Below are 23,770 nucleotides of genomic sequence, written 5' to 3'. Positions count from 1 at the left end.
AATAGACCCCTGGTTTCTTGCCTCCCCCTTCCCTTAGTGCGCCCCGCTTTTATCCCCTCTGGGCTCTCTCGTGGCACCCTCTTATTGGCTGCTCGCTTTTCTCATATCCATACATGGTCATCACGCCACTCGTCTCTTGCGCGGCGTTCTCCGATTGGATGACCAGTGCGCTGCCATATTTGCCCATGATGCCTCGGGGTTTAGGCGCTGGCGTTCTCTGATTGGTGCGTTCATGGCATACACTTGAAATTTCCACTCCTTTTCTTTCACTTTTTTGGGGGCTTTTGATGAATCCACTCTCGGGAGTGCCCTGACACATGACACCTTTCACGGCAAGATGGAAGCGAGAGAAGCCACACCTTCCAATCGTAGTACTTTCTCACGGGAAATGAGCAGTCAGAATTCGGCATCTCAGAACATAAATTGGGAGAGTTTCTTAAGTCGCCTTACAAATGTCTTCGGCCCAAAGATACCCTTATGCTGCAAGGCGGCGCCTTTAAAAGTGCACAAGAAAAGTAATAAAAGCTTAGAGCTTAGAACACTGCTTAGAACTCCTTGCCCCTTCTAAAAGCAGGTTGCTGTGACCATCCTGCTGGGCATGTAGATAAGCCTATATTGCAGGTAGTCGCGCATCCGTGCAAGTACATGCAAACCTTATGCGTACAATATCCGGCAAACAGCTTCATGTAAAACGCTGCTAAATGCGTTGCCTCTATACCCCCCCCCCCCCAAAAAAAAAAAAAAAAAAAAAGAACAGCAATAGCGACGTTTTCCTGAGCATTCTCAATCAAAACGTGTTCTCCAATAGTAGTGTCGTTGTCAACACTGTTTTTCCGCTCCGTGCACACGGATACCTGTGAGAAGTAGATGGCTGTGCCATAGATTTCCTAGTCTAGACTTGCAGCAGCATCTTCTCAATTGACTTTGCCAACGAAGCGCTGTTGACCCGTCCCAGCGGTCTTTACCGCAGTCTCTGTGCTTGTGAACGAGTTCCTGTGCCCGTCTGTTTGCGTGAATGTCCTATCGAGATGAAATGAAATCTAGCAAAAACGATGATCCCTCTGCGCTTCAAACTTGGCACGAAGTCTTCTGACGAGCTCCCTTTCTTGTGTCTCTCTTTTGCCTGCATTCCGGCGCCGGTCGTCGCTACTGCCGTCAGTTTATTTCACCCGCGCCGCCGCAATTTCTTGACGTCACAGTTTTAAACTTGTCTACTTGCGCCGCTTCGCGGTGAAACTATGAAGCTCGCTCCCGCACCAACGTTACGGTGAGGGCCGGACGGCAGGCATTCATCGAATATCGAGGGGGGTCCGGCCGCCATCGTCGCCCTGGCTTCCTCTGCGCCAAAAAACGCACCGCGTCCCCTCAAACTGTGCTGGAACAAACTCTTGCGAGGTGCAAACAAGGACAGAGTTGAACTGTGAGGCTGTACGTGTCCTAGATCTCGCGGCGGACAGTTTGCGAAGGTTGACGAAGGCTCGCCGACCATCGTGCAAGATCGCCAGCTCCCGCCGTTGGTGCCGGCGCTGCGGCTTCATTGTGTTGCTGTTGGCGTCAGCCTGCTGTGCCTTCTCGAGGGCTCGGCGCAAGCCGTGAGTAGAAAGTTGTTTGTTTCCTATTTTATCGCTTTCACCTTCCGTCGCTGATGAGCGCAGGCGTTGGTGCACACTGCACACAACACGATTAAAAAAACAAGAAAAAGGTGATGAGCAAAGTAGGATTTGCAACGAAAGAGCCAGCGAGGGAAGATCACAGCTCTAGGGTTGAGGACTTGTCCAAGTGCTCTGGATTGAATGGTAGTTAAATGAACGAGTGATATACGCTTCCGCTATGTCTGCTGGGAGAACGAAAAGGTCGCGTGGAACGTTGTTCGATTATAGGACCACATACTACTAAGATAGAACTTCGGTTTCCTCGGCTCTATCGTTGAAGATATGTGGAAATATGGTCGAAATGCAAGGGATTACACTCGTCTTTTTTTTTTTTTAATAAACAGGGTTATTGGTACATTTGGATGAGTGTCATACGCTGCCGCTACTTGTGCTGGAACGTTAAAGAGAACTAAAAAGTCGCGCGGAGCGCGTTCGATTTTAGGCCCACATTCTAGATTGAGCTTCGGCTTAAATTGAGGGTCCTCCCGTAGTTGCCCTTTAACGTTAGGATTGCTTTTTAAAGCGGGACCTATGGCGCTCTGTCAGAAACCTAATGCATTTCCCCTTACACCGGTTGGTTGATCGAAAAGCTCTGATAAGATCTCGGGACACACGGCGCTTGCGTGAAACTTGCTCCTATTAAGACCGTTGCGTGAAAATCGCGAAAAAGGAACGTTTCTGGATACGACATTACACACATCGATCATGAAGGAGGAGTACCCCGTATCGGTATACATTTAGATCGTTCGTAGATGCGTTTACTTGGTGCGCGGAAAAAAAAAAAAAAAAAGTCGCATGGGTTCGGTCTTCGTTTGTGATTTGGGTCTTTTAAAGGTTTGGCGATGGATTGGACGCGCTTTAGCGAAGGTTTTGACTCACTTTTGACGCAGTTTAGATGCCGGAAAGCTTTCTTTAGGAAGCGATGGTAACGTTTTTTTTTAAAACACAGGAGCCCGAGACGATGTAGGGCATAATTGATCTAACTTTCGATTATCGGTGTGTGTGTTCAGGGCGGCTCATTCGAGATCGGTGCGATCATAGGAAGCTTGCTTCTGTAAATCAAGTAGACCCCGCAGTGCATCAGATCCGTATTTTTTTTTTGTTGTTTAAGATTTGCCTGGGAATGCACACAACACATATTGAACGCATAGTCGGTCCTTTAACTGCCTTGTACAAAACTCTGGGCCATGATGTACGGGCTGTGTAAAATACTGTGGGTATGAAACGTAAGCACACGCGTATTATACCTCCTATGCAGTAATTTAAACTGGAACATTCCTCTGTGCATGTGCAGCATCACTGAAGCATTCTCAGACCACCTGAACTTGAAAAAAATAAAGGTTCTGTTGCTTGTAGCTGATCCGAAAGGCTCCGCTGCTTCAAGCAACCCAGTGTCATTTCTGACTTACTGTTCATGGTGAGAGCTGTCTGTTGTGCTTTTCACCTAACTGGCCAATATACTTTTGCTCACTGACTGTTCAGAGTCTTTGCTAATTGTTACTCTTAATAACTACACATGATCAAACGTAACTCCAGCATGGTTGCTTGTGGATGAAATCCAAACCAAAGCATTTACAATTAAGTGACTCTGGGTAGCCAGACAACACTTTGGCCATCAAGAGACTGCTGCATGAGGTTGTTGGGTCGGGGGAGGTTTTTGGGTGCTTGTAAGATCTCTGCCTTTTTTGAGCTTGTGAGATGGATGTTACCCAATACCTCTTGACCGGAATTGTTTTATATCGTAGCTTCGCAGGGCACGGTATGTCACTTTGAGTGAACATTGTGGCGTCTTGGTAAATATAGTCATGAATAATAGAAGTAATTTCATGTTAGGTGAGCCAGCAGTAAGTAAAAAAAAAATATTTGTAGAAATGAACTGTAATAATGAGCATGCTCTTCGCTTCATCAGCTATGTTATGATGCCTAGCTACCAAAAATCGTTGGCAGGAGAAAAGGTGTGAATCGTCATTCCCTTTGCTGCGTATAATTTTGCAATTCACTATTGTCTGCAGTATTATAATTTACGGTGGAGACAGTCATCAGGCCGCCATGGCTCATCCAAGCAAATCATGGAGCTAGAGAAGCGCAGTGAACTGTTTCTAAGAAATGTGTGCTCAACAAGTTTGAAGGGTCCCCGGGGCCAGCGTCGGCACGTTAAAAAAAAAAGGCAACTTTGAAGGGGTTGCTATATGGGTGAAGAGCAACAAGCATAGGCTGTATTTTGTTTAAAGGAGCACTGACACGAAAATTTTATGTTACACTTTTATTGCTTTTATCGATGCTTAATGGTCGGGCGAACCTGAAACAGCACTTCAAATACTTCAGCGCACGGTAGTTAATTACATTGAACGGCCTGAAAATCGTTTGTTTCAAATTCCCGCGCTTGCATTCCGAACGGCGCATATGACAGAATCCCGGCCTGACCTCACCGCTTTGTGCGGATGTCACTGGCGCCCACTTGAGAGGGTGTTGCGCCCGCTCGCCGCCCGTGGGGCCGCGTGCGGGAAGTGACGTCAGGAGTTCTTGACGAGCGCTGTTGCGTCACTTCTTTTGGCTTCGCGGGGTGATGTCACGCTGATGTCCATTTGCTGAGTGCCGCTCCGCGCGCTGCTCCGTCGGCGCGATGAATGAAATCCAATTGAACTATGTTCTTCGCGTCGCAGGCCGCTCATATTTCAGCCAGGGTATTCTGTTGAGTAAAGGAAGCGAACTGTGCAATAATATTAACGCCGAAAATTGGTGTCAGTGCTCCTTTAAGGCTAAAAGTATTCAATATTTTCCCACATAATACAGTAAAAGCTCGTTAATTCGCCACCCGTTAATTCGGAAATTCGGATAATTCGGTCGGCTCAATTGGTCCCGGCCAAAGCGCATGTTAGTCTATGGGACCAAACCTTCGTTAATTCGTCAGAATTCGGCCCCGCACCGCCTAATTCGGACAAATGCTGGTCTCCTGACCGACGAAGAAATTATTAATGATGTCACGGGCGCCCAGGAAGACCACGATTCTGATGAAGAGTCATGCGAGGAGGTGCAGCCACGACCTCATCGCACTTCACGAGAAGTCTCGGAGGCGCTTTTCATATATGGAGGACGTTTGCCTGAGCAGTTCCGACAGTTTGCAGGCTGTTGGCCACTTGGAAGAATTAAAGAAAAATTGTAATCTCAGCTGGAATGTGCGCGAAAAAGCAGACGACTATTACAAAATACTTCAGCAAACAAAGGTTTGCTTCTCCAACGTGATTTTAATGTTGTTTTTCCTGTTCATTCATTAATTCGGCATTCGGATAATTCGGACATTTTTCCCGGTCCCGTGAGATCCGAATTAACGAGCTTTTACTGTACTTTGGGTTGTTTGTTTTCGTGTAAAACCAGATTTTACCCGATTCTTACACCCAAAACATGTTTCGGGAGAATCGGGTTAAACCTGACTTCTCCCCGAATGGACCTTCTAAGAGCAGTGGTTTGCACAATAATGCACTGACGGTCGCCGTTCTCAACCAGTACGTGCTGGAAGCAAGCCCCACAAACACAGATTCCAAACTCATTGAGTACTGGCATGACTCTACCGCTTGCTACCAGTCTGGAAAATGACGCACTGACATTGTCGTGCTCTGCTAATGGAAGCTGTGAACTTCCTCCCAGTTGAAATACGCTCAGCGATCAGACGGGTCTTGAATGAAGACTGACATATTGTGCAAGCAGATGATAATGGTTGTAAACAAGGATGAGTGAAAAATTATGACCGGCCTTTCGTGAATAAAATGTTTCACTTCTTAGAATTTATCAATTTCCTTTATTGTCGTCATTACTGATTCATTTCCAAACAAATGCCAAAATTCGGAGAGCCTTTTCGAGAAAACCCTGATGTCCCCCTCCGATTACCAGCTTGAAACAAACACAAATTTTGATGCGTTAGATTAAAAAGATTGTAATACCATCTGAAATAAACTGAATGTATTACCTAGTACATGTTCGATGTGTAGAGTGAACGTGAAAAAACCCGAATTTCGGAATGGTCTTGCGAAAAAAACCTGATTTTTTATCACTTCGAAAAATAGCACCCGATTTTTACCCCCCCCCCCCTCAGCTTCCGGATTTTAAGCAACTATGAAACCCAGAAATGAACAACCCTAAAAATACTGTGTTGCGTTAAAAAGGTCAGGTTATGTTAAATGTCAGTGAGAACATAAATATCTGTGGTAGTAATCATTCGACCGTGGTAAGTGCATTTCCATATACAGTCAAACATCGTTATATCGAACAGTGCGCGAACCGTGAAATAGTTCGATATAACCGAAATTCGATATATAAAATTTGATCAAAAACGCGTCAAAATGCAGCGCGATTCAATCACTAAAAAGGCAACGACAAGAATGACTACTCACATGAAGCGTTAAAGTAAACTATTTATTCCCAGGGGAAAAAAACTGCAGCAGCGTTGACTGTTTCTTCGAGTTGACTGCATGTCGTACCACAGCCTGCTCCATGGTTTCCAAAGAGTCCACGAACGCGAGACCACTACCTTCCATTCTGCCGAAGTAGCGTTCCACAGCGGCCACATCTTCGCCCGCAGTTGGAAGTGGAGCGGGGTCCTCGGTGGTCGAAGGGCCAGGTTCGCCATCCACGGCCTCTGAAGTCAGCTCGCAGGTGACCTCGGCGGCGATTTCCACGTCGGTTAGTTCAGCCGTGGTCCCCGTTTCGTCATCGCCGACGAAATCGTTGATGGTCATGCTTTCTGGCACAGCACCCACAAAACGTGAGAACTCGCTCCACGTCTCTTCGAGCGCAGGTTCTTCGAAATCCTCAGATGTTTCATCTTCCTCGGACGATTCCTCGGAACCGACGATGAACCGAGCGTGCCTAAAGCAGTTGGCGATCGTCTCCTGCTTTACGTCATCCCAAGCACCTTTGAGCATTTGAATGGCAGTTAGAGGTCGATCTTGAGGTCTTGGCCCATTTGCAGCTTGAGGAGCAACTTTTCGATCAGTCTTCGCTTGTAGATCGCCTTGAACGCCCGAATTATACCCTGGTCCAATGGCTGTAGTTTTGACGTAGTGTTCGGCGGCAAGAACTTGAGCTCTATGTTCTTGAGCGGCACGTCCGTGTGGTGTGCCGAGCAATTGTCGACGAGGAGGCACGCCTTGCGCCTCTGTTCCGCAAGCTGCGTGTCCCAATCCTTGAGCCATTTTTCGAAGACATCGCGCGTCATCCACGACTTCCTGTTCCACGCGTACGTGACAGGAATGTCGCAGCGGTTGCGCATGCAGTGCGGCGTCTTAAACTTGCCGATGACAAGGGGCCGCAGTTTCGCAGTTTTCGTTGGCGCCCAAGAGGACTGTTATGCGGGCTTTGCTCTGTTTGCCACCATGACACTTCTCCCCTCGGGTGTCGAGCGTTTGTCGTGGGAGCATCTGCCAGAACAAACCTGACTCGTCTGCGTTGAATATTTCCTTTGGGTCTTATTTTGCGAGAACGCCCAGCCATTCTTCGTCCAGCCACTTCTTAATGCTATCGTCCTCGCTTTCGCCAGAAACCGTCTTGCCGACGATCTGGTAGCGAGCTTTAAACCGTTGCAGCCATCCACTGCTTGCGGCGAAGCCTTCGGCTTGGTGGATGAATGCGAAATCCTTCGCTTTCTGTTGGAGCATAGGCCCCGACACCGGAATGTTTCTGGCTTTGGCGTCCAGAAACCACCTGTGGAGCGATCTTTCGACGTCTTGGAAGGCTGGTTTCCGAACACGGCGTGCACCGCAGTGCTGGCTTTGTCCCGCTTTCGCCTTGATGTCACCTTTCGTCTTGAGCAGCGTGCTCAACGTACTCCGCAGTATATTGTACGCTGTGGCAACGCTGGACTTCTGCCCTGTTTTTTCGACGCGGCGGATGATTTCCAGCTTGGTCGCAAACGTCAGTGACGTTCGTTTCTTCACGTTTGCCGCCATCACCACGCCGCTCGCGGCTGACACAGCGCCTTGCAAACACAGTCACGTAACTGCGCGAACAGTGTCCGCTAGTTTAAACCACACACGACGCTGAAGAGTTCTTAAGGCGTTGAGGCTTGAGCTTATTGACTGAAACAAGACAAGACGATGACTGAAGCTGATGAGCAACTGGTGAACCAGCTGAGCCTGAGTCAGCCAACTGCGTATGCCGCCTAGCCTGAATGGCGCTACCGGCGCCACAGGCATGCGTTTGAGTCGCAAACGCCTGCTGCGCCACCGCTATTCTCCCCTGCGTTGCGGGAAAGCCTGCCGCCTGTCTCCGGAGCGCGCGCTTTCGGCCGGCGCAGAGTTCGATATATCCATTTCTTAACCGACTGAGTTCGATACAGAAAATTAAAAATGCATGTAATTCTTTTAAAAAACTGACAATGGTTCGATATAAGCAATAATTCGATATACCCGTGTTCGATATAACGAGGTTCGACTGTAGAGTATGTGTAAATAAACAAAGTAGGTCCTAACACTCATCCCTGTGGTACGCCGCACGCCACAGTTGCTTGCACACACTAGTTGTCCTGCCTATCCCTTTGTAGTCCTCTTTGCTGGTCAGGTAGCTGTGTAACTTCTACTGAGGTGTCCTGATGTGTCCAATTTTTTAGCAAGCATTTTTGATGCCGAAATCATCACCCTTGCAAAAAGCGGGGTTATCAAGCCATTTGAACACGTGCAGACTCTAGCTTGAGGCAAATAGAAGCAAATCGCGGTCCTTTTGTGGAAATGAAATGAGGGCATTGTATACAGTGACTCTTCTTGGTAGTAGCGGAAAGTCAGGGAGAAAATCACCAATACCAACAGCTGCAGGTGTCAAATTTGGTGTTCATCGTGTTTTCTGGGCGAGTTTGCTGCAGCAGTTAGCATGAAGGCTTCTGATGGGGGATGTTGGTGTTTGAAATTTCTGCAACATCAAGCAGTTGAAGTGATGCAGTCTTTGCAGTGCCCCCTAAGCGGTGGTGGGGATGGCATTTTGTGGGCCTCCGTTAATATACGGAACACGCACTGGACAGGCTGTCCCGAGCTTGGCCGGGGGACAGTCCCCACGAGCTCGATAAGCTGTCCATGGCCGCCGACTCGGCTCGTCTCCTGAGGGGAGACTCGCCTCGTCTTGGGGTCGAGGAACGCCAGCTCCTTTGTCCGACCCACACGGTTCCAGACCTCGTAGGAAAAGCCCTAAGCAGAGCAATCCTGCTTTCCGACGTAATCATGGTTGGAGAGGAGGGTCTCCGGAGGGGGAGGAGGGTGCCGGCGGGGAAGCCGGCCGCTAGAGGGCCGGCGCTCCGGGTGCTGATATCGCCAATACACCTTTTTCCAGTAGCGCTCTGCGCATGCGCTACTCTCGCTCCCAGCGACTGATCCGCCATTATTGGTGGCAAAATGTAAACGAAACGACGCCATGTTGGATTAGCTGGTTGCGAACGCCGAGCCAGCTAAATGCTGCTCCGTTATCCGAGTCCTGAAAGCGGCCGACAGGTAGGCACTATGGATGCCATGGAAAAAAATTTATCTGCCACATAAACCACCCGTGACGCCTGGGACGGCTTCCTCAACGGCGCCGAGCAGGTGGAAAAAAAGATGGGCGTGTTCTTCTATAATCCCCCAAGTGTGGTTTGGGCGGCCACCGCGAGAGGGCTACGCTACTGGAGCAAGGTCCATTGGGAAGCGCGCGCATGTGGCTTTGCTGCCGAGGCGGCTTGATATGTTGGCGGCGCCGGGCAGCTAGCCCTAATGGTGCTGCACGGCGGTCATGGGCACCCACGTGGTCCCAGCAACTTGCAGTTCTGTGCACACCTAGAGAAGGAGGTGCCTAACGTTTGATTTGGCTCCTGTAGTGCACGTCGCACACATGGGTGGTTGCATCACATGTGGGGGCGGGTTGTTCATGGCGTTTCCAGCGAGGCGAACAGACGGTCACCCTTCTTTGGAGCATACATTGTGAAGGATGTCTTCTGTCAACGCAGCCCCAGTTCGAGGCGTATGGATAAAAACCTGGAAGCCGTGTGGCAGTTCCGGAGGTGAATGGTCGTCGTTAGTATGAATGTGGCTGTTCAGTAGATTTCTAGCATGTTTTTTTTAGGTCAGGCCGCTTTCAAACGGGTCAATGTTTGAGGTATAGTGAGGAAAAGGTGGGTGGGAGTGGGTATAAATGACGTGTCTCGCCGGGCTGTGTCGCCACATTGTGCAAGTTAGTGCAGTGTCCTGGCACCCAGTCTAACTAGTCTTCCAGTCACCGTAGACTAGAAATCAGCAGAATATAATATTTTTTGGCACACTTGGCACGCGTGCTTGTCAGGGAAAAGATTGTAACGGCCAAAATTCTCTTTCTTTCTGCAGGCTTGGTTCTGCAACTCTCAAGCTCTGGAGAAAGGAAGAGAATCTTGGCCGTGTAGGTCATCTGTCGCAAGGGCTGAGTTCGTAGGGTTCGTCGCAGTGGGCAGTCAGGCGTAGCTCGCGCTGAGTAACGGAGAGTATTAAAAAGACTGGAGGAAGTTTTCAGTACTGCTGGAGTTCAACGCGGTACTTTGCAAAGGCCACCACGCAGTGTTCGCAGCTCCATGGTGTCTCCCGAGAAGCCCACTGAACACCTTGAAGGTGCAGAAGACTGCGCCTTAGACCTTGCTCCTCATTCAAGAGGCAAGGGCAATCCAGATTCTGCTCCCAGGGCGACGGACGAATGCGCCAAACCTTCATTCCCGACAGCTCCTGCTAATAATGCTCCCAATACAAGAAGCAAACATCACGCAGATCTTGTTCCTGAAGCAACTGACAAATGCGCCGAAGGTTCATCCCATGGAGCGGCTGCTGATGGCATTACAGATTCGGTTCCCAAAACAACAGACTCCAACTCCACGGGCAGCGAGACTGGAGCCTCCTCTAAGGTCAAAAAGAAACTGCCGATGCCCTGCCTGCGCCCCCAGGAGTGTCACATATGCCACCGCGTCCTCTGCAACAAACAGACGCTTAAGATGCACCTTCACACCCACTCCGGAGAGAAGCCATTCTGTTGCCCGTTCTGTCCACTGAAGTTCACCAATCCGACCGGCTTGTACGTTCACAAGAGGAAGCACACGGGGGAGAAGCCGTTCACCTGCAAAGTGTGCGGCCGCAAGTTTGCCCAGTGGATTGGCCGTCAGACCCACATGACCACCCACACGGGCGAGAAGGCCTTCAAGTGCTCCGTGTGCGAGAAGACGTTTGCCCGCCGGGACACCCTCCAACTGCACTTCCGCATTCACACGGGCGAACGGCCTTACCAGTGTAGCCTGTGCCCGAAAGCCTACAGGCAGCGGGAAGCCTACCATTATCACATGTCGAAGCAGCATAAGGGTGAAAGTTGAGGAAGCGTACCGTGAGAAATGTTTTTTGGAACAATGATGCGCAATGGTGATTGTGTGAGGAAATGTTGATGTCAGTGGAAAACTCTACATTGGAACCCCGGTTATACACCCTCGCGTTTTACGATGGACTAGTCAAGTCCCGGCTAAGTCCCCATAGAAATAATGCGTGAAAAATTCCGGGAAGCTTGCACTCATGGCGGCGCTATTATAGGTGAGCATTGCCGGACACAGTTAAGTTTAGTATCGTTTATTTTCATAGTTGCGGTGCTAGAAATCATCATATGCATCAAAGAGGTCATCTTCTACTTCACGGCGAGTGGTGGAGACATCCACCAGCTTTTTGTCATCGACTCGAGACAGCGGTGACGGGACCTGCAATTCGTCTCAAGAAGGATTAGCACACTCGTAGCTATGTCCCGAATTATCCACAATGGCTTCTAGAAAATGCAGAGGCCGCAGTGACCTCTCCCTAAGAGGGTGTCTTTTTAGTATTAGCACTGGAGTTTTTTTTTTTTTTTCACATCCTTGGTAGCGCTTGTTAACAGCACTGGAGTCTTCTTTTTTTTCGTTTTGCTAAAGCTACTGTGTGAGCCACGGACTCGGCGGTCACCGTAAGGCACGCACTTGCAAACGGTCTGCATTTTGTTACTCCTTGGGGTTTTTGCCAACTTCTCTTTTTTTTTTTCTAAATGCACTGTGCGTGGCAGGGACGCTCCGCGGTCCCCGCAAGGCACGCGCAGTACTTTTGCCTGCAACGGCGAACTTATGGCCAGTTACAACACCTTCACTGTTAAAACCTTGCTTATGAGACGCGATTTCATGCCTGACCTGCGTTATCCAACGACCCATGCGAAGCGTGCGTGCGACCGACCGGCAGTCGAAATGAAAGTGTTGCAGCCTGTTCTGCGGACCTTCAGCCCGCTCAATTGGTTCTCTCCGGCACAGCTTCCTTCTCCATCTCATCTTTCGTTTATCTCCCTTCCAGCAGTTGTCCGCTCCTGTGCACAGTCGCTTTCCCGCTCTACTTGCTGGTGTCTCCTCTTGTTTTGCAGTGCGCAGTGGTCGCGAGGAGGGGGGGGGGCAGTGTGCTGGTGTTAATGGACCTTTTTCCAGTAACGTAGTAGCCCTCTTGCGGTGGCCGCCCGAACCACACTTAGGGGAATATAGAAGAACATGCCCCCTTTTTTTCTGCCTGCCCTGCGCAGTTGACGAAGCCTTCCCAGGTGCCACGCATGGTTTTTGTGGCAGAGAAATTTTTCTATGGCAGCCGTAGCGCCTATCGATCAGCTGCTTTCATGGTTCAGAAAATGGAGCAGCACTTAGTGGGCTTGGCGTTCGCAACTGGCTAATGCAATATGGCATCGTTTTGTTTACATTTTGCCCCCCAAGAATGCCGGATTGGTCGCTGGGAGAGAGAGTAGCGCATGCGCAGAGCGCTACTGGAAAAAGGTCCATTTCTTCCACTAAGTGAATCGCCAATGAGGCTACGCTGACAGGCTAAAGCGGCAACCACACGGAGCGTTTTGCTGGCGGGCGTCGGCATCTCGTAGCGGCGGCGTAAAATGCTTGTTGGAGAGTACCATCACAAAAAAAAAACAAAAGAGCCAACTTGACCAATTAATGCGTGAAAAAATTGCGTGAAAAAACCACACTAGGCGGTTTTTAGCTCACAAACCAATCTGGCAGATGTTGGTGGGGCAAACTGTGCTCTATAATGTTTTTCGCGTCGACACCAGGAGACGCCAACGGCCGCCAAGACGCGAGCGAAACGCTCTATGTGGTTGCTGCTTTAGGCTTCCACACATTTGTCGTGATTGTGTGGGTTCATGGTTCGCACTGGCTGGTGGTAATCGTGGCAGTGGACTGTGGTACGTTTTTTTTTTAATACAGTGCGTTTGGCACCTGCACTGCATCATTGTTTTCCCATTTGCTTTGTTTTAGGGATTTCGGTTTCCAAGACCGGCAAAGCGTTATTAAATAAGTTTGTGGTTTAAATTGCAGCTTCTTGCAAATCCGTTTCGCGAAATTGTATTTATAGGCGTAATTGCTATTCAGATTTTACGATGCTGTTTCACAGTCCTCAGGAAGTCATATAATCAGGGTTTTACTGTACTGCACTGCCTCTTCATTGAATGTCCTTTTGTCTGTGACCATAAAATACCTTTAGCGGTGTACATGTAATACATATGTGCTAATTAAATAGTGAGGGATGAGGAATTTTATCATCGAACATACAAAGTTGTCAGTTCTTAGTGCAGTGGCACTTCTGAGATCACTTTTTAGGATGGCCACCAAAGCTCTGCTCCTTATTGTCATGGGATGGTGACGTTGCGAAGCTTTTCAAGTATTGCCCAGGATGTGCTGCCACCTGGGAGCAGGCGTTGAAAATATGTTTGCAGTTGACGAAATCATTCATCACCATCTACTTTCACGTCGATGACGCTAATGTTGTCTTGTTTTGCTGCTGGTTGTTTCATGGATATATGCGCTAGTGGTCAGTAGGTACGGTAAACTCTTGGGTTCACCTGCATGCACGCATCTTTTGACTGGGCTTGTACACAAAGTGAAACATTCCAAGGAAATCGAAACTGAGACAAAGCGTACCGCGTGGGCTGTGACATCATGTTTATGACGTGTGCTTGCTCCGGTTTGTGCCTTTTCAAAAGTGCATGACCATAAAATGTACCCGCATACATTTATTTCACATTTGCACTTCTCTGCTGCCTGTGTGTTTGTTTCAGAATAGGCTAAGGCAAGCTCCTCCACCAATCCTGTTTCACCATGCATTCGTGGTTTGTGATTTGCAAAGTGTAGTGCAGGAAAGTGGATGGGGCGTCGACAGTTGTTTTTACGGTTTTGGTGTTTCTGCTGCGAGCGGTATATTGGTATTCACAGCACTCTGATATACCGATATAGCCAAACTTGCTTGAACACTTTAGTGTCTCTTTAAAAAAGAAAGACACTGGCCTTAAAACAACTTCTTTTAATTTTCAAGTAAACTTTGTGAAACTTGTCAGTCTTGCTGTTTTTTCCCCACTGATTTCAAATAGGCCACTATTTTTTCAGTTGGTCAATTAGTTCCCAAGATAATTACAGATAATTTCGCCATTCTTGGTCAAACAATAGACAAAACAGTGGTGGTCATAAATCTCTAATCTTCATATTTTCCAATACTATGAACCTTGGTGAATGCAATAATCGAAGCAGGTTTTTGATGCATTGCTTGGAGCTAATTTTACAACTCATTAAACTTAGGTGGTGCCAGTGGCAAGGAACCATTTTGAGTGCCAATTTCAAACATAAAAGTTTAATAACTGTAAAATTAATTACATACGATCAGTCAAAAACCTGGTTCGATTATTGCATTCACCAGGGTTTATAGTGTTCGAAATTATGAAGATTACAGTTTTATTACCTGTTGTGACCAAAAATGACAAATTATCTTTAGTTATCTAGGACACTAATTGACCAACTGAAAAAATAGTGGCATATTTGAAATCAGTGGGAAAAAAGTGGCAAGGCTGACAAGTTTCATGGCGTTTACTTGAAAATTAAAAGAAGTTGTCTTAAGACTAGTGTCCCCCCTTAAGAAGATATATTACCAGTATTTTTTCCACCATGACATTGTTACCTGCTGTTTAGAGGGCTCTACAACTTCCCCCCGTCTTCTTAGTCAGTCTGTTCCCTCGTGCCGTACAGTCTCGTGTGTCGTTCCTAACAAGCATCTGAGAGTAGCGTCACTAAATAAAGGCTTTTAGAGTATCGGCACTCTTTTCTCTCATTGTTATGTGCCGCCAGGATTTTCATTGGTTGGTCAACACCACGTGATATTTGTTTACATATGGGCGCAGCCATTTTGTTTTCGGGCACTCTCTCTCTCTATCTCTCTCTCTCTCTCTCTCTCTCTCTCTCTCTCTCTGCTGCGTGGACTCTATCTCTCTCTCTCTGCTGTGTGGACACTAGAGCGGCTGGTCGCACTCTGCCCGTCACAACTGGCAGCGGTTCCGTTGGGAGAGATAGCAACACTGGAAGCCAGATACAAAATGGCCCCCATACGCTTCTGAGTGCGCGAAGTGGCGGTACTCTTAAGCGGAGTTTATTTAGTGACGCTATCTGAGAGCACTCCAGGGAGGTTGGTGTGTCGTGCTAGTGAATTAAAAAAGAACAGAAAAGGCAGGCACATCAGGTGCGCGGGGCGAAGTGTACCGTGACACTGGCCTAACAAGTGAGCGCTACACACAATTGCGAAGAATTTCATTTCATTATCCAGCAGTGTGCTGCGGGCTAGGCTGTGGTAGACATTCGGTACGGAATGTTTCCAGCTATCGACCGTGCTCGCCGGTAATGCTCTCAGCGGCGGCCCGTTGTCCACTTCTAGCGGGTACTTGTGAGAACGATTTTTGCTCATACGTCAATATACAAAGGTGGCTTTCTAGTTCCCAATTTTTTGTGTAGTGGAATTATAACCTCGTACTTCACTGGTTTCAATCAGAAATGGCTGCAGCAAACACAGTGCCAGCAGTAAGTACCTCATGAAGGGAAAGCAACCAGACCGGAATGTTAACGGGGCCGTGCAGACAAAACACGTTTGGTCCATTTGAAAAGTTGCTTCGTTAGAATCGTACTGACACCACTTTTAATGCAAACTTCGCTCAAATAAGATACTATATAATGAGGAAAAAAGGGAATGGCCGTGCGACTCACTAGCTCATTTCCCGCAACAGAACCCACAATGTCGAATGCCCAGCTCTGCGATTGGCTGAGGCCAGCAAAAGCGAATGCAACCTAGGCAGGGCTTATAAGCTTGCTGAATGAGCTATTTGCACTTAAATGTAACTCGTATTCACTTCGCAGCAGTAAAAATAGTGGGGTAACCAATGATAGTTACGAAAATACTGGTGTGAACATAGAAGTACCAATGTACACTGCTGTTGGAAGTGGGCGTGCTATGCTTGTTTTAGCTGCACAGCAGTCTGCCCACTGGAGTAAGCAACGCTGTCTTACATGAGTCTGTTTGTCGAGTATACCCCATGTTTTACGAAGCGATTACTTTCTACCGTTACAAAAGGTGTAAATACGGTCAAAAACAAAGCAATACGGACAACGGTCCGTGGCTGAGTACATGGCGTGTTTGAAATGCCGCAGAAAGGCTCCAGCCGCTCAAGAAACAAAAATGGTGCGTTCGAAATGACGCAGAAAGGCTCCGACCGTGCAAGAAAAAATTGCGCGTTCGAATGACACAAAACAGTCCCAGCATACGAAATTAAAGAGACCGCAAAAAGAACAGAACTCCCGCTGGCGCAGTTTCAGGCTGGGGGCGCGGGAGCACTGCGAAGGCGGGAAATTTGAAATGTCATGGATGGCAGTAGTGAGCGGATAACGGCACTGCAGCCCGTTATGGCGAATCACTGCTCTGCACTTCCGACAGCTTTCACATTGAGTGGAATGGCTTTAATTTTTTTGTCTGCATGGCCCCTTTAAGGGGGTCTTGCTAGCCATTACTTGGGGGCCACAACTTGGAAACCGGAATCGTTCATCTAGTGATGCCCGGAAAACACAGTTCTCTCACTTGCTTTTAGAGCGAAGCTTTCTTTGGTTCTCTTTCCGTTTTTGGGGGCGCTGCAAGCTGCTGTTGCAACGTTGCCAGGTGTGTGCCGCAGGTCTTATCTTACCCCGGCTACGCAATACACTTCTGTGTAGTGTGCCTGAAGGGGCGGGGGATGCGACTGGCGGTGGGGCGCCTGAGTAAGTTTGTGCATGTGTCGCGTTCTCTGCACTTGGAGCCGGTAGGGTCTTTGCCAGGGAGATTGAGGTTGATGTAAAGTTGATATATAAAGTCTGGGGGTGGTGTGTCAGCCTGTAAAACGGCACTTTAAACTTGGAACAGTTCGTGAGAAGGCTTTGTTTGTTTGCAACCAGGGGTGAGGCAGCTGTGCATATTGCGCAGTTTTGATACAAATCCGTTTTCCTGCGCCAAGCTGCTCCAAAAGCAGGGGAATTGTGAAAATTGCGCCAAACTGCTCCAGAGCAGCCTGAAAAGCAAGGATTTTGATGCCCCTTCAGTTGCGATGGGGAAAAAATGCCACTTTGACGGCATAATTTTCCAGGTAGCTCCAAGGTGGCAGTTTTTAGCGGTTTGATTGATTGATTGGTCAATTAATGAAAACGTGAGGATCAGAAATGTCCCAAAGCGCGTTTGTTTGGAATCCGCATTTTACGAATGCACGTTTTATATTCTCTACATTTCTAGTTTTCTCATTGAAAACCATCGTAAAGTGTGCCATGGAAAAGTACTTACCGCAATATTCTGAAGAAGCTATTGTAATATTCTGAACCCCCACCTGTGTAAGTCCCCCCCCCCCTCCCTCCCCTTTCCTAAATCCACGGCTAATTTGAAATTTCGTATTTCCCCAAGTTCTGGGAAAGCGCCCCCCTCCCCTTCTCTCTGCACCCAAGCAACACTGGTATGCCACAGCCAGTCTATAATCCAATCCAATCCAATCCAATCCTGGTCAGCAGCCTGATAGCCCAGTCTTTACCCGCTATTTCTCATTTTTCTTTTGCCGGTGTCGTTCCCCCAAGCATTCCGGGACGGTCTTCCAGCGGAATGCCACAAAATATTCTTTGGGACTGACTCGGAGGAGTCTTTTGATTTGGATATGATTGATAACATTTATTGGCAAAATTTTAAGTCCATGTGCATTCTGTTTCTTTCCTTGCCGGGGGATCTTTGTCGCCGCCATCTTGAATTTCAGTGCGTTGACAGGATAGTGCCCCCTCCCTGCTTTGCCGGTGTTCTCAACTTGCCTACTTGTGAGCCCTTGCTGGGAATTTTACAGCACGCCAACTGAAGTGACAAACTGTTTGTGCAAGTTGACAAAAAAGCAGGAATTTTTGGTGCGCTGCATCTCCGGAATGACACTACCGGGCGCCGCCATCTTTGTACGGCTAAGTTAGCTTGGGCCCAAGTCTTCATCTCCTGCACTCTGGTCACCTCTTCTATCGTTCCTCACAGACACGCAATAGGCAGAAAGAGAGACGCTGATACAGCAAAAACGGTAGCTTCTGTTATCTCGCGTTTTGCTCTCTGTCCGGGTTCTCTGAAATGGCCTACCTGATTTCTGGGCGAAGTGGGTGCTGCTTTGCTTAGTTCAGGTGCTTAGTGCACTTTGCCGATCTTTTCCCTAGTTTAGGTTACGTGGGGGGGAAGTGGAGTGTAAAGGTCAGAGGTCCAACCAGCACCTCGCACCAGACCTAACGACTGGTTCCTACACCCATCACCATCACCTGTATTTCCAATTGTGTAAAACCCACTGAAACAGCACACTTGCGACTACCTCACAGGACACCCGGAAAGTTGCAGCCACAAAAGTGTACACAAAATGTCCCGCCGGCATCTCGCCCCACCCCGGTCCATGTGTGGATGCATCTGGGATCGGTGACCGGGCAAGACCGTCGATGCGGTGGTGCTTGTTGGGCCTATACCGCGAAGCGCACACGGCGCCGGGTTGCGTTGATGACACGCCTCGAGCGCACACGCTCTCAGGCTCAGATTTACACCATGAGGCATGCGGGCACCGGGGCTGTCGGCGTGCTCCTTAGGATTGGGCCGAGCGGTACTCCACAGGAATGAGCGGTACTCCAGGCCCGCTCGCCGGCCCAGAGGTGCGAGAACTCAGGAACGAGAGGTGCGCCTGGTCCGCTCGCTAGCCCGGAGGTCCAAGAACACGGGAACGAGCAGCTCCGTTGTTTTTTCCCGTTCTTCCTTCGCATGCCTCCGTCTTCTTCCTTCTCGTCGTCGGTCCCACCCGTCATTCACACTTCACCGCGCTTTCACTGAGTCATTCCGACACTCCACGTAGCACACCAACTCTAAAGTCCCACACTTTACCACACGGAGCTCCTGTATAACCGTTTAATCTGTTGCTCTACTGAACAGTGGCGTTCTCGCGGGGATAATGCTTGAGAACATGTGCCAGGTTGCGAGAAGCTTTGTGACTCGAAAGACAAGTTCATAGAAAAAGTCCTGATCATTCGCCCTTGAGTATGAAACAGTGCGTGCGTCTGTAACGGGGATTCATGAAGTGGAATTTCGAAGAACTCACAGCAGTGTTATAAAGCGCTGATCGAGCTAATGCTGTGTTTGTCAGTGAGCTCTCGGGCCGTGGAAATAGGACGATGGACACGCCAAAAGTTGCCGCATAAGCTGCATCACTGCAAAAGGTTCAGGCAGTGCTTGATAGCGAGACTGGTTGCTGTTGCATGCGAGTAATAATTAATGCGTCTGAACTGAAATTCGATGCCAACGGCGGGGTGGCTAAACGTAGCAGCGTTACTCAATTCACAATCATGGTGAACGTGCACCTCGGGGATTGGAATGAGGAGTGTAATGACTGTCACCTCACTTTAAGCGCGCCTCTACACTCATCTGTACAGCGCTGTCTGGGGTTACAAAATAATTTCAGCGTTCAAATGATCATGAAACTAGCTTACGTTCGCAGTGATTTTCAATCTGACATTTTTAATCACTCCCGCTTGCCTACGCATACAGCCTGAATAAAATTTTAGCAGTTTGGGAAGAGGGCAGTTCGTACCTTGTGGTACTCTTTAAATTGTTCTTCCAAGGCTGTTTCAGTGTTTGTACTCCTCCATACTGATTAAAAACTGTACTTTTCCCTCCGACTTGCCACAAATGGCATTTTTTAGGCTCTTAAGATGACTCATTGTTAACTGCTCCGAATTAAAGTATTTCTGCTCCAAAATCAAGCTTTTGCTGCCCTGAAAACTGCACCCAAATCTGTTTCAGCTGTCTGACTCCTGTGAAACCGATTGGGCAGTGGTATTGATCGCTATGGTAAAATAATATTTGCTACGTTTGGGTTGGCGTTTAAACCACTGTGGACTAAAAGTGAACGGAATATAAATTAATGTGGAAAACTTGGCGCATGCCTGCCGGGGACATAATTGTAATGGCCATAACTTCTTTCTGCAGGCTTGATTCTGCAACTGTCAAGATCTGGAGAAAGGAAGAGATTCTTGGCCTTGTAGATTGTCCTCTCCCTCTTGTTGCAAGGGCGGAATTCGTGCAGCTCGTCACAGTGGCGTGTCCAGGGTAGCTCACGCTGAATTGTTCAGGGGAACAGACTTTATTAAGATTTTAGTGCTGCTGGAGCTTTAAACGGCATCTCGCAAGGCCATTTTGCAGTATTCGCAACACCATGGTGTCTCCCAAGAAGCCCACCGAGCACCTTGAAGGTGCAGAAAAGTGCGCTTTGGACTTCACCCCTAATTCAGGAGGAAAGCAGAGCACAGATTCTGTTCCCGAAGCGACGGATGAATGCCCGAAATCTTCAGACCCTAGAGCTGCTGCTACTGAAGCTCCCAATACAAGAAGTAAGCGTCGCGCAGGTTCTGTTCCCCAAGCAGCGGGTGAATGCGCCGAAGATTTGTCTTCCAGAGTGGCAGCTAAGGATGGTACCACAGATTCGGTTTCCAAAACAACAGACTCCAACTCCACGGGCAGCAAGACTGGAGCCACCTCTAAAGGCAAAAAGAAACTGCCTATCCCATCTTTACGCCCGCAAAAGTGTCACATATGCCAGCGTGTCCTCAGCAACAAACAGATGCTCAGGATCCACATCTACACCCACACGGGAGAGAAGCCGTACAGTTGCCCCTTTTGCCCGGTGAAGTTCGCCAGTCCGTCCAACATGTATGTTCACAAGCGAAAGCACGTGGGGGAGAAGCCGTTCGCCTGTGAGGTGTGCGGCCGCAAGTTTTCTCAGTGGTATAACCGCAAGGCCCACATGGTCACCCACACGGGCGAGAGGGCCTTCAAGTGCTCTGTGTGCGAGAAGACGTTTGCCCGCCGGGACACCCTCCAACTGCACTTCCACACTCACACGGGCGAACGGCCTTACCAGTGCAGCCTGTGCCCGAAAGCCTACAGGCACCGCCTATCTTTTCGGCGTCACATGGCGAAGCAGCATAAGGGTGAAAGTTGAGGACGCGTAAAGTGAGGATTGTTCTTTGGAACAACGATGCGTAATGCAAGTGCGGGAAGGCTTGGTTGTGTCAGGACATGTTGACTTCACTGGAAAACACTGCTGCACTACCTCTCGATTTAATGTCCTTTCATCCTTGACCATAACTGCCTTCGACGGTGTCTGTGTAATACATGTGCACTAAATAAATAATGAGAGATAAAGAATTATATCATTTAACGTACAAAGTTGTCAGTTCTTAGTGCAGTGTGAATGGTAAGATCACTTTTTGAGATGGCCAAACTGTTGTGGTGAAAAATTCTTCCCGCCCGGGGATCAGGAACATACTTTTTGAAAACGAAGTTGAGAAAAAATTCAGCTGTGGGCTTCTACTTGCGTACGCTACATGTGCTCTACCAGCTAAGCTACCATGGCCACTGACTTCCTCAACTTGTTTGTGTGGCAGGGGTTTGTTAGTGGCGGAATGTGGTTGTCAAAATAATTCGCAGCACTCCACTATGGCCCACCTTAGTTGTACCTTTGTGCAGAGACCCAATTTGAATATCTATTCTGTGACAACCAGTTTGTTAACTCTTTCGTTACGGCGGAAAAACAACCAATTTTGAGTGCTTCCACAAAATGTTTATCTCTTGAGCTACTGGACACACTTAGCCTTGCTATGCATGAAATTGTAGCTTATAGGTTGCGCTTCGAAACACAAAGCAACAGTTTTGTTAAAGGTACAATTACTAACAGTTTATTCGTCAAGTAATCAGAAAAAAACCTCCAAGAAAAGTATTTGAAAAACACAAATCGGCAATTTTACTGAGACTAAAATATATTTCAGGAATTTTAATATATACAAATTGTTCTTGCGTTCCTTGGCAATGATTCAATATATAAATCAACAGTGTACACCACGTTTTCGATTTTTGAGGGCCCGTCAACCTAGCGGAAGTGACGGCTGTACCACACTGCGAAGGCACTCAAGGGTGAGTGAGTGTCTGTAAAATGCGCATCCAAGTATACTCTTTAGTGTTCTCGCAAAAAATCCTTATCAGTTTGGTGGTAAAAAACAAGAAAAAAAATCCAGCGCTCTCGTGAAGCGTCGCACCTGAACCCTGCAGCGCTAATCTGACACGAGCGCCAGGTTATCTTGAAGGTAATAGCGCGATGTGGTGCGGTGCATTTGGCAAAATATCCTGGCCGTACGTTGTAGACACCCTCAACACAAAATCAAAGCCGCAGTCTTCAGATAAGAAGCACGTTTTGTTTATAAATACAGCGCGGAGTCGCAACGAAATTACCTGCCAGCTCTTGTTGAAGTGCGAGGCACCCAAACTGGAGCATCGTCATCCGAACTGAAATCTGAAGATCCCACATCATTGCTTGACCCCTCACTGCTGCTGGAATCAGAAAAATCGACAGCAGGAGCTGCCGAAGTGCTTGCTACAGCAGTCCGACTGTGCGGAGCGCGGCGCGTACCCGACACCATTTTTTCTCCTGCTCCCCTCTACCTTCGGTTCAAACTTCTCTTGCTGCACCGTCACCACACGAGACACATACACAAACAAAGCCGAAATTGAAAGAGAAGTTGCCAATGAACACACCAGATGGCGATAGTTGTCTGTGGAGCACGGGTTTCAGATTTTGCGGGAGATTTGAAATCATCGGACGTCGGCTTCCGATTGCCTATGGCGCTGTCGTGAAAGAGTTAAGATATGTTAGCGGTATTTTTTCCACCATGACGTTGTTACCTGCTGTGTAGACAGCTCTACAACTTTCCTCACTCAGTCTTTTCCCTCAAGTCGTCTCTTAGCTTCAAGCAATACAATCGCGGGTGTAATTCCTAATCAACCATCCGAGGGCACTCTAGAGCGGTGGGGATGTAGCGCTAGTGAAGAAAAAAGAGAAGGCTGGCAGGCTAGTCACGCTAAGACGAAGTGAACTGTCACACTAGCTCAGCAAATGAGGGCCGCGCATGATTGCATAGAATTTCATTTCATTACCGGCAGTTGGCTGCTGGCTAGACTGTTCGAGTCATCCAGTGCAAAATGTTTCCAGCAAGCAACCAGGCTCACCAACACTTTCCCACCGACCTGCCACAAATGGGATTTTTTAGGCTCTTAAGTTGACTGATTGTTAACTGCTCCGAACTAAAGTGTTTCTGCTCCAAAATTGAGCTTTTGCTGCTCTGAAAACTGCTCCCAAATATGTTTCAGCTGTCTAACTTCTGTGAAACTGATTGGGTAGTGGTATTGACCGCTATGGTGAAATATTATTTGCTACGTTTGGGATGGCATTTAAGCCACTGTAGACTAGGTGGAATATAATTTAATGTGACAACTTTGGCACGTGCCTGCCGGAGACATAATTGTAATGGCCAAACTCTCTCTCTTTCTGCAGGCTTGGTTCTGCAACTGTCAAGATCTGGAGAAAGGAAGAGATTCTTGGCCTTGTAAATTATCCTCTGCCTGTTGTTGCAAGGGCGGAATTCGAGAAGCTCGTCACAGTGGGGTGTCCGGGGTAGCTCACACTGAATTGTTCAGGGGAACAGACTTTATTAAGGTTTTAGTGCTGCTGGAGCTTGAAACGGCATCTCGCAAGGCCATCTTGCAGCATTTGCAACACCATGGTGTCTCCCAAGAAGCCCACCGAGCACCTTGAAGGTGCAGAAGAGTGCGCCTTGGACTCCACTCTTAATTCAAGAGGGAAGCAGAGCGTAGATTCTGTTCCCGAAGCGACGGATGAATGCCCCAAACCTTCAGACCCTAGAGCTGCTGCTACTGAAGCTCCCAATA

General features: G+C 48.3%; 2 protein-coding genes across 2 annotated transcripts in view; both read left to right on the top strand.

Moving 5' to 3' along the window:
• The first annotated feature begins 1,223 nt into the window (after positions 1-1,223).
• Positions 1,224-23,770, top strand: part of LOC144153236 (uncharacterized) — a 79,000-nt gene continuing 56,453 nt past the window's right edge. Inside the window, exon 1 of the mRNA XM_077684886.1 lies at positions 1,224-1,592. The gene's annotated coding sequence lies outside the window, so the exon portion shown is untranslated. The remainder of the gene's footprint in view (positions 1,593-23,770) is intronic.
• Positions 10,041-11,026, top strand: LOC144152819 (uncharacterized). The gene has a single exon (XM_077684294.1). The coding sequence runs from the start codon at positions 10,204-10,206 to the stop codon at positions 10,984-10,986; it is 783 nt and encodes a 260-aa protein (XP_077540420.1). The 5' UTR covers positions 10,041-10,203; the 3' UTR covers positions 10,987-11,026.

Source organism: Haemaphysalis longicornis, unplaced genomic scaffold (genome assembly GCF_048455015.1).
Source record: "Haemaphysalis longicornis isolate Haplotype H1 unplaced genomic scaffold, Haemaphysalis longicornis Haplotype H1 scaffold_9, whole genome shotgun sequence".
NCBI classification, from domain to species: Eukaryota; Metazoa; Arthropoda; class Arachnida; order Ixodida; family Ixodidae; genus Haemaphysalis; species Haemaphysalis longicornis.
The sequence above is the reverse complement of the archived record's forward strand: the minus strand, read 5'-3'. Positions and strand labels throughout refer to the sequence as shown.